Source organism: Phaethon lepturus, unplaced genomic scaffold (genome assembly GCF_000687285.1).
Source record: "Phaethon lepturus isolate BGI_N335 unplaced genomic scaffold, ASM68728v1 scaffold20069, whole genome shotgun sequence".
Lineage (NCBI taxonomy): Eukaryota > Metazoa > Chordata > Aves > Phaethontiformes > Phaethontidae > Phaethon > Phaethon lepturus.
Genome location: NW_010563178.1, coordinates 26,948 through 36,723, shown reverse-complemented (window position 1 = coordinate 36,723; position 9,776 = coordinate 26,948). Strand labels below are relative to the sequence as shown.

Here is a 9,776-nt window from a genome sequence, read left to right as displayed (position 1 = left end):
CCTGCTTTTCCCAGCACCACAATCACTTTAGTCTCTAAGTCTTTACCTGCTGGGATTTGAAATATTTGGCTTCTTTTAAGGGCTGCCTTTTCCTTCCCTTGCAGGCTGCATGTTACCAGCTCCTTTTCCATTGCTTTTACGCTATTCTTCCCAGTCTTGGTTTCAGTTTGGCTTTGAACAAGTGTCCCATCAATAAACAGGTGATCGAGAGTTACTTCACGCTCCATGGCCACAGATTTGCACACATCTCGGAAATAATCCATAAGTGATGTACAGAAAGCTTCCACTGGTTCTAGAGAAATAAAAAGCATGCAGAAACTGAAGAAACCAGTCCACAAATTACAACATTGCTTCATGGTAGCTTAAGTACATAATTATAATATGGTCAAAATACATCACTTCCCATAAAGCATATAGGTCTGGATTTATCCCGTGCAACTGCAGGTACTTAAATTAGGAGTTCCAGCAGAATAGACACTTTTAGACCTATAAACTGAGTAATTTTGGAGGTATCTACCCATATGATAAAACCAGCTAAGTACACTGACCTTCTAAGTAGGTACTGCAGCTAGCTATCTAAAGGTAGACAAGTCTAACAACTTAAAAACAGGAATTATGCTCAGACACATCTTCACAAATTGTTGAATGACAATTCCTACAAGTAGTTTTTCTGTATGGAAAGAAACACAGAAAAATCATCCAAAAATATGGGAAGTTTTAAGTTCAAGAGATCTAAACTCACTTGGCCTTTTGAAAGGTTCTTCAGAAGGAATCATGGGAACTCGGACTTCTTTGAACATTTCTAAACCTCGAGAAACAAAACAATGTACTTGAGGAAGACACCTAGACAGTCATTGATTCAGCTTTACTAATTTTAACAATAAGGCTAATGCAAATTTTCAAGTTCATTGCAACGCATATTATGTATCATCCAGAGAAAGAGATATTTGTTTATTTTACAAGGGAAAGGAAAAAAACTCTCACAAAAGTACAATTCAGCTGACATGAACTGTTGCAGGCAGTATGACACCAAGCAAGATGACAGCTGTTCCAACAGTTGTATAAGGCAGAAGACCTATCATAACAAGGTGACATCCACTGTTCTTTTCAAACGTTAATTTTGCATAAATTCACATTCACACATAGGACTTCTTTATGTCATCAAAAGCAATAGCTTCCTTTTGTCACTCTACACCTTGTAACCAAGCGTTAAGAATGACAGTCACAGAGAAGTGGCTATTGGTAACGGAATTTACCCATTGCTCTTCCTGATAGAGTACTGTCACTGTCCAATTTTCTTTCTTTTTGCCTGTTTGTTTTCAAGCTATTGCAGACTTTTGCATTTGGTCAGATGAGCAGTGTCTGCCGTACAAAAAAAATGTGAATTTGTCAGAGAAAGCATATTTTCTACAGTCTGGTAATGACAGAGTATCAGTTTTGACAAAACTTTTGGTAGGAAAAGCTTTGCAGATGCAGGACAGAATTTAAATTGACAGAGACTGTTACAAACCCAACCTCATGAATAGTCTCGTGGTAACCACGCTCAGCAGAGATTTGGAAAAAACAAAAGAGGTTAATCTCCCTAGATTTGTACAAATGTATTTATTACCATAATATTTGGTTCATCTTGATGTAAAATGTTGTTTAAAAACAATACAAATCTCAAAGTTTCAGAGATCTGGAAATCAGTTCCTAGCCTGCATGCCAGCAACAGATGGAATGCTTAGAGTTCAGTGTTGCTTCCAGCAGGGAAGCACCCACAGACTTCTAATAAGCAAGTCCTTTTTCCAGTGAAAGAATACATTTGATATAAGAGATAGTTCTCCTCACAGAAGACAAATCAATTTAAGACATTAAATAAAGAGGAGACATGCCTGTTTTCAGGCAAGTGTCTGGTTTTGGTTTACTATTAATTTTATTTAATAAAAACAACAGAATGGAAAACCAAGAAAAGCTGTAAAGATTAGATGGGAAGCAGCACTGGTCAAATCAAACAGCTGTTAGCAGTTTTTAAAAAAGGAAAAGAGACTGGCTTGGTAGCTTATGTGCGAATTTTTCTGCTGCGTTTGGAATTCTGAGGTTTGCAACATGGTTGCACCCCTTGTGCTGCTGTAAATAATCTGGAATTATTAGTATTGTGTATTCACATAAACAGTATAAATCATTTACAAATACTTCCCTAACCCTAGGGGTATTTGCCTATTAACCCTCACTTTAAAATTTTGCTCTTTTGGGTGGTGTTAGCCACCAGAGGGCAAGAAAACGCTTTACTAAACTGCAAGCAGCTGTAATCACCAGGGTACAGAGAGATCAGAAAATAAATACCGACAGAAATCAAACTCCCCGTCCTAACAGCTCTCTGAGGGCTGGAAGAAAAGTGTATGAGGAAAGTTTGCTACAACAGGTGGGACTGTTATACCCTGACCAAGGCTCTGATTTCTTTATAAGCCTTTCTATATATTAGGCTTCTGTATTGTTTAGTTAAATAAGTCATCATCATTTTGGTTTTGGGGCTTCCGCGTCAGCTGACTGCAGTCTGGCTTCCAGCCCCAAGCATTTATGATGCTGAGGCCATGCCAGTACCAGCACAACTTCCACTTCTGATGGTGCTCAAGCACACTGGGCTTTTGTATATTTTTAGCTAGACAAGAAGACTTCCAGAAACTGGATTTCATGGCAAACACAGTGGATTGGCTGCTAATACACAGCTGAACCTGTAGCTCTCCAAGCCCTTATCTGCTCTGTATTTTGGACTGGACTAAGCAGCCAGTCATCAACACAAAGAAGGAAATGCCATTAATTTTTATTTTCCTCAATAAGGTCAATATAAAGAAAGCCTGGAGGGCAGAACTGGCTTTGGGTAGAAGCAATATGCTCCCTCTCCCAATCCAAAGTACTGTATATATAAAAATTGATTTTCTAGTTACCACATAAACTAACTGGAAAACTTGGGGATATCAGTGTTTCCATGCAAGAAGTCAGCATTGGTAAAAAAAAAAATTATAGTTTTCAGCCTATTATAGCTATCAGTAACCGAAATGAGGGAACTTAGTACTTTGTTGACAGCATTGATTTTCCAGTACTTTCTGCCTATTTATGTGGATAAAAAGTTACTGCTCTTACCTGGATGTATTATAACATCAGATGTGCCACTTCCAAGAACAAAGCTAAGTATCTGCTGAGGGAGATCTGCAAAGCCTGTATTCTCTTGGCTCCCTTCCACACTGACAGGTAGTGCTGAAGATCCTGAAATGACTGCAGAATAATTACTCTTCTGTTTTTAAAGGCTTCTGGTTTCTAAAGGTTTCTAAGAAAGAAAAAGCTTTCTAAAAGCTACTTATCCTTTCTGGCAGCTTCTGGGCAAATATTCCCAGTGGAGAGTTTATGAACCAGAATTCATATCATATGAGGTCCATAGAATTCATAAACCAAAAACTCTTAAGAGGTGCAATGAAGGTGAAATACAAGGAGTTACCCAGCTTTTAGTGACCACTGGTTTTTGATAATCCAAAGAGAAATTCTATTAACATAAGGAAAAGTGCTTAAGGCAAGGTCTGTAAATGTATGGACCAGAGATACAGAAGAGAGAAAATGTGTAACTATTATGTATCTGAATTAATTTTGCCATCCTTTGCACTACATATTTCCTACATAATTGCACATCACACAGCTTGTACAAGCAGCTAGCAAGTATCCTCCCTCTGAACCCAAACTGGGAAATTTTTTTGATGATGCAGTGCTTGCAATTTAATCAGCCATAGCTCTGAGTTTCTGCAGGTGTGACAATTTCTGCTACTTTGTGCTGTTTCAGCTAGCATCAGATGCTTCAAGACTTCTAACTTAGCCACTGCTTTCTGGTTCCTTTCCAGCATAGATTTAACAGTGAAAGGTGTTGAATTGTGTCTTTGTCATTAGCACTTGCCAGTGTACCATGAGCACCCTGCTACACAAAATGATCAAGGCAAGGTGGCTACACAGCCCATTACTTGGATTAGTACTCAGTTTTTGTGAACAAAATTTCAACCTGGATTTTGCTCTCCTATTGCAAATATAATTATCCCGCAGTCCTTTACAAACCTCTGGATGAAAAAGAAACTGGAACTAAACCAAAGTTTATTAATTAATTATTTCATTAATTATTAATTAATTCATCATTTCCTATTCTTAAGACAAGTAATTATTTAGATCAGCATATAGTAAATAACTCTATTCTCTTATTTATTAACCTGCACTTCATCAGTTAAATGAAAGACTTATTCTATTTCATTAGGGGCAATGCACTTTTAATTTCCCTTGAATATTCTTCATTCTTTTAGTGAGTGCCACACTTTCAAGTGCTTGATTGAAACAGCTGCCATACTTGTTTTCCTTGCCATTGTTCATGGTCAATGACCAGATTTATGAGAGAGTTTTTCCCTTGTCTAAATCATCCTGTGTACAGGTGCACACCTATAGCTGTACTGTACATACCAGGAATTATGAAACTTCTTTCCAACGCATTGGTAGCAGGAACAGAAAAAGACATGTGCTGGTTAGTTAGTGAGGTGGAGCTAGCTGGATGGCTGTTGAGAGGCATAGCTAAGAAACTGCCATTCCCTGCAGGCACTTCCACTTGAAAAAAAAAAGCAAGAAAAAAGGAGAAAGTTATTTCATTGCTAGAATTTAAGGGGGCCAAAGAAGAGGTCTCAATAGGTATCATAAACCATTTGATTCTGATCAGTTGTGTTTTGATTTTCCAAAAGCAAGAACAATTCACAATAGCTTTCTGAAATATAATCAGGTCTCAAAATCTAAAATGTATTTATGAAATTCTGTAGTAGATCACTTTTTTCCAGTAGTTCAGTCTTCTCATTATCTTTTCCTTCATCTTTCCTGGCTTGTCTTCTTTCTAGAAACCATCAGATGTGTTTAGATGTAAATGATCTTACACATGGATGATTGACAGATAAGACATAAGAAGGTCTTACATTGGCCGTACTAAGTTTCCTAAGCACAGTTTTTTACCTTAAAATTGCACAAGATTAGAGAGGCCCAATAACAATAAACAAAGCACCTTGAATCTCTGCTTAGACACTGCATTGCTTGTAAGGATAACTAGTCTGTGTTAAGAGGGTTTCCCAAAGAACAGTCAGAAACACCTGAGTTTTTAAAGATGCAACTTGCCTGAAGCACTTGTTTTATCAAGAAGAGGACAAGTGGGAATGGAGACTTATGTGCATAGTATGATTTCATCGGCTTATTGAAAGTTTCTTACAAATCAAGTAAGATACACTTGCTTATTTTGAACTAGTCTGCTAGTTTCCTTGGTTTTGCCACACCCTTATTCTCAGAGTTGGTTCTGCTCTTGTTTCCCCTTCCTGTCTAGCAGCAACAATTAAGTCTCTATTTCAACAGTTTCTGCGAGGAAACTACAAACCTGTGTGGGGTTTGTGTCGCTGTAGTGTACACTGTCATCTGGAATGCAAGCTCTTTAGGGTGGGATGTGTTTACATTGTTTATCAGGAACTAATGTATTATTTTGTTATAGGAATCTTTCATTTTTACTGTGGTATAAAAAACAGACTCGAAAAAGTATTTTGCAGGTTGTGTGTAAATCAGCATGTGAAATGCCCATTTCTATCCAAGGATAATTTTTGATCCAAGGATTGTTGCGTTGCTACAGTCAGATAAGATCAGATACTGTTATAGCTAGCCACAAACAGTTGGGCAAATCTAAAGTTTAATTTCATTCAATTCCTGTGAAAGAATCTCATCCTTGGCTTACCACTCTGAAATTTAGTACACATTATCCTCTTTACTGTAGATAGTCTTACACTTCTGAAAAGTTGATGCATTTTCCTAGGCAGGATCACACTGTGACACTTATTTTATGATAGGTTAAATAAATTCCTGATTTTGTCATGCAGCTCATCTTTCTGTCAATTAGATTTTTTTGTACCCAGTACTTACACTGCCTTATGTATATATTTCTTTCCTCAGCACCTTCATTGGGTCAACTAAGGTAGAAAGAGTGATAATATTCTGAGCGCTTCCCAGAAAAGGAAAGGTGCAGCTTTAAAAAGCTGTGATGATACTGTAGACTGGAATACAAGTTCTTTAGGGTGAGGCATTTTTACTGTTTTGTTTTTGTTTTTGTTTTTTTTTAAATCAGGAACTCATGTGGCAATTCCCTTATAGAAAACTCGCATTGTTAGTGTGGCATAAACAGAGGCTTTAAAAAGCACCAAATCTATAAAGGATTTTAAGCAGATAGAAGGTAATCCACCTTTAATGGATACTAACTGCCAGGAACTTTATCTATGTCTGAATAACTACAACTGGCAAGTACCAATTCAGTAGGAGCTCTGATTACCTTTCCACATCCAGCAAATATACTTTTTTCACAGCTAATTCTGCTCACTTCTGACACCCCCCTGGCCGAGGTCCATGTGAACACTGGAAAACCATCTTGGGACACAGTTCCAGGGCATGTGTGTGTTCTTTATGACTTTCATGCCAGTTCCTTAGCAATTACTGGGCAACTGCCAGCCTGAATTTTGCTGAGGCACAGCAAAATGACCCCATGATCCAAGCACTCTTTGGTTGGCTCTCTAGGTTACATGCTGCTTTTCACTGCCCACCCCAACATGTACACAGCCCATGGGGTTTGGTACAGTCAGAGTTCCCCTTAGGAGGCTTGGGAAGTGTTCTAGCATACAGTAATGCATATGTCACTTCAAAACAGTGTATGGCATATTCATCCAAAGATGATTGCTCTCACATGGATTTCGGAAGAATATTTTGCTGATCTAGCTATGCCTGAGACATCCATTTAGGCTACAGCTGGGTAAAAACTTTAGCACCAGTTTACACCTAGGGAACAAGTTACAGCCTGCCTGCTGGCCACAGGTACTGCTTTGTAGATGGTCTAACAGTGTGCAACACCTAGAAATTTCTGTTTCTCCCAGTCTTACTTTGGTTTAAAGGACTGTATAGCATCAGCTGGGACAAGAAGCCAACTCTTCACAGTTACTATTTTCACTAGGATGTTTCACTGAATTTTTGGAAATGTCACACTTAGAACAAAGAGGATCAAACCCAGAAAATGCCAAACTATGGCCTGAGTCACATTACCCATCATAAAGAAAAGGTGTACGTGATAAAAATTACAAAATCTGTCACTGACCCAATTCTCCACTGTTTTGATTTTATCTCTCAGATGCATTTAGAAAAGCTGAACTGTGCCTCTGGTGATGCTAGGAAAGTAATTTTTCTGTCACTTGGCAGGAACATGTGCTTTTGAAGCATGAGGATCCAGCTGTTCCCAGGCTACCATGTAGTTGGTCCTAAGATGCCCGGTTTAATAGCTACTGATAAGAGGGCACAGATTTGTTGCATTGTGAATTAGTCAGAGGTGTATAAGAACGTGATTCTACAGTGATTTCTACTCTGCTGGAAGTAGAAACACGAAAATGCATTGATGATGCTGTATCATCAAATCTATGAGAGCAAACTTTCCCTAGAAGGTAAAGTTACAATACCTAACAGAGGATGAGACTTTGGAACATGAGACAATACATGTTCAATAATCTTTTCCTGTTCAGCCGGTAACTCACCAATTTTCTTGTATTTGGGTTCTGAAGCATCAGAGCAACTCTCTGCAAAGCCTGGGAAGGCTGAAAGAAAGCAAGGTGATAGTAAGTGACAAAAATGGAACCAGTTTGGTAATTTTAAGTTTTCACCATGGAAATGTATTTTCACTTTTTGAAGTAGAAGGGGGTGTTACCAGTTTCAATTCAGCTATTTCAGAACTGTACAAGTCCAATGTATAAAACATGAATGTGAAAAGCCTCATATTATTTTACTCTGCCTGTGAAGTTTCAATTAGGCTGCAGATTTTTGTGCCAGTAATCAAAGATTTTTGGTGGTGTTCTTGCTAGTGAAGAGGGAATTGTTCAGCTAATGTTTCCTAAGCTATAGATAAACTGAAAACAAAACTAACACTGTCACACAGATGACAAAAAAAGAGAAGAAATATAACATGCTTAATGTCATGTTACAGGAAAACAAATTCTGCGAATTATAAAGAATGTGCCTGGAAGAGCTGTTTTCACTTCCAGCCCACACAGGATGAGCAAAGTCAGAGAAAGCACATCTGGTTGTATCAGTGAAGGCCTACATGAGAGATGCATTGAGGCTGTGTTAAAACCAAAGTACCATAATATAAATTTAGAATTCAAACACTACAGCCTTTCAAACTCTCACTGTTTTTCACTTACTTCGTTTGTGACATTTCTGCATCTTTACGTCAGTAAATTTCTCAGTGCTTTCAGCAGCCATTTCATCCAAAATAAGATTCCCTGCTAAAACCAAGAAATATTGCCAAATGTCAACCATTGTTCTCCTCGAAAAATTATAGAAAGAGGTAGAAGCAAGAGAAACACACCAAGAAGCAGCAAAGATGAAATATGCTCCAAATACAAGATAAAAAACAAATCACACAATAAAACACATATCTAGATTGATATGATTTAGAAAGCCCACCGAGCTCTGAATGCAGATTCTGTCACCCTGTGTTAGTTTCTGAACTGCAAAATATTAATCTACTGCCATAAATTCAGTGGCTAATAAAACATAAATACTTCTCAACACTCTAACGATCAGCAAAGGATAAAACATCACAGCTGTATCACAGTGTGATCTCAGTACTAGCAAAGTTACTTATTTTATGCACAAAAAGGATTAGATCCTTTAAGGTTCTAAACAGATTTTATATTTTGTGTTGTAAGAACTGTGAAGTTATCCACACCATTCTTCTACTGGCAAATACTTAAGTACTAATACTGTATCTTGTTTCCTCTAAAACCAATATAAATTTTGCCATTAGATGCAAAACCCCCCAAATTCTAAACACACCTGGAGCAGTAACAAGCATTTAAAAAGTCATGTGAGCTTCCTGTAGCCAGAATAGTCCTAGAGAAGGACTGACCTTTGGTAAGTTATTCCAAATTACTTTGCTCAAACAAAAAACAGGATATACAGATGTCTTGGTTTCAGCCGGGATAGAGCCGGTTTTCTTCACAGAAGCTAGCGTGAGGCTATGTTTTGGATTTGGGATGAGAAACTGTTGATAACGTGCTGACGTTTTGAGCTGTTGCTAAGTAGTCAAGGACACTGCAGCTTCTCGTGCTGGCCTGCCGGCAAGAAGGCTGGGGGTGCACAGGGAGCTGGGAGGGGACACAGCCAGGACAGCTGACCCAGGCTGGCCAAAGGGATATTCCCTACCATATAACGTCATGCCCAGTACATAAACTGGAGTTGGCCGGGGGGTGAAAATCGCTGCTCAGGGACGGGCTATCGATCACCAGGTGGTGAGCAATTGCTGTATTGGGCATCACCTGTTCTTGTACATTCCTTTGTCGTATTATTATTGTTGTTATCATTGTTGTTTCCTTCTCTCTTGCTGTCCTATTAAACTGTTTTTAACTCAACCTGCAAGTTTTTTCCCAATTCTCTCCCCCGTCCCACTGCGGGAGCGGGGAGTGAGCGAGCGGCTGCGTGGTGCTTAGCTGCCGGCTGGGCCTAAACCACAGCAACAGATATTCTCTGAATCTTTCTGAATCTATGGATTTCCCAGCAGCCACATATCACAGAATCACAGAATCACTAAGGTTGGAAAGGACCTTCAAGATCATCAAGTCCAACCATTAATCCAGCACCACCATGTCCCCTAAACCATGTCCTGAAGTGCCACATCCACACGTTTTTTGAACACTTCCAGAGATGGCGACTCCACC

The 9,776-nt window shown here is 38.7% G+C and overlaps 1 protein-coding gene across 1 annotated transcript in view; it reads right to left on the bottom strand.

The window, feature by feature from the left end:
* Window positions 1-9,776, bottom strand: part of CIITA (class II, major histocompatibility complex, transactivator) — a gene marked incomplete at its 5' end in the record, with an annotated part of 17,698 nt that overhangs the window by 4,082 nt on the left and 3,840 nt on the right. The window contains 7 exon segments of the mRNA XM_010294509.1: window positions 1-292; window positions 743-808; window positions 2,928-2,988; window positions 3,128-3,246; window positions 4,471-4,611; window positions 7,596-7,655; window positions 8,259-8,342. The exon segment at window positions 1-292 is cut by the window's left edge and continues 1 nt beyond it. Coding sequence (XP_010292811.1) covers window positions 1-292; window positions 743-808; window positions 2,928-2,988; window positions 3,128-3,246; window positions 4,471-4,611; window positions 7,596-7,655; window positions 8,259-8,342 — 823 coding nt within the window.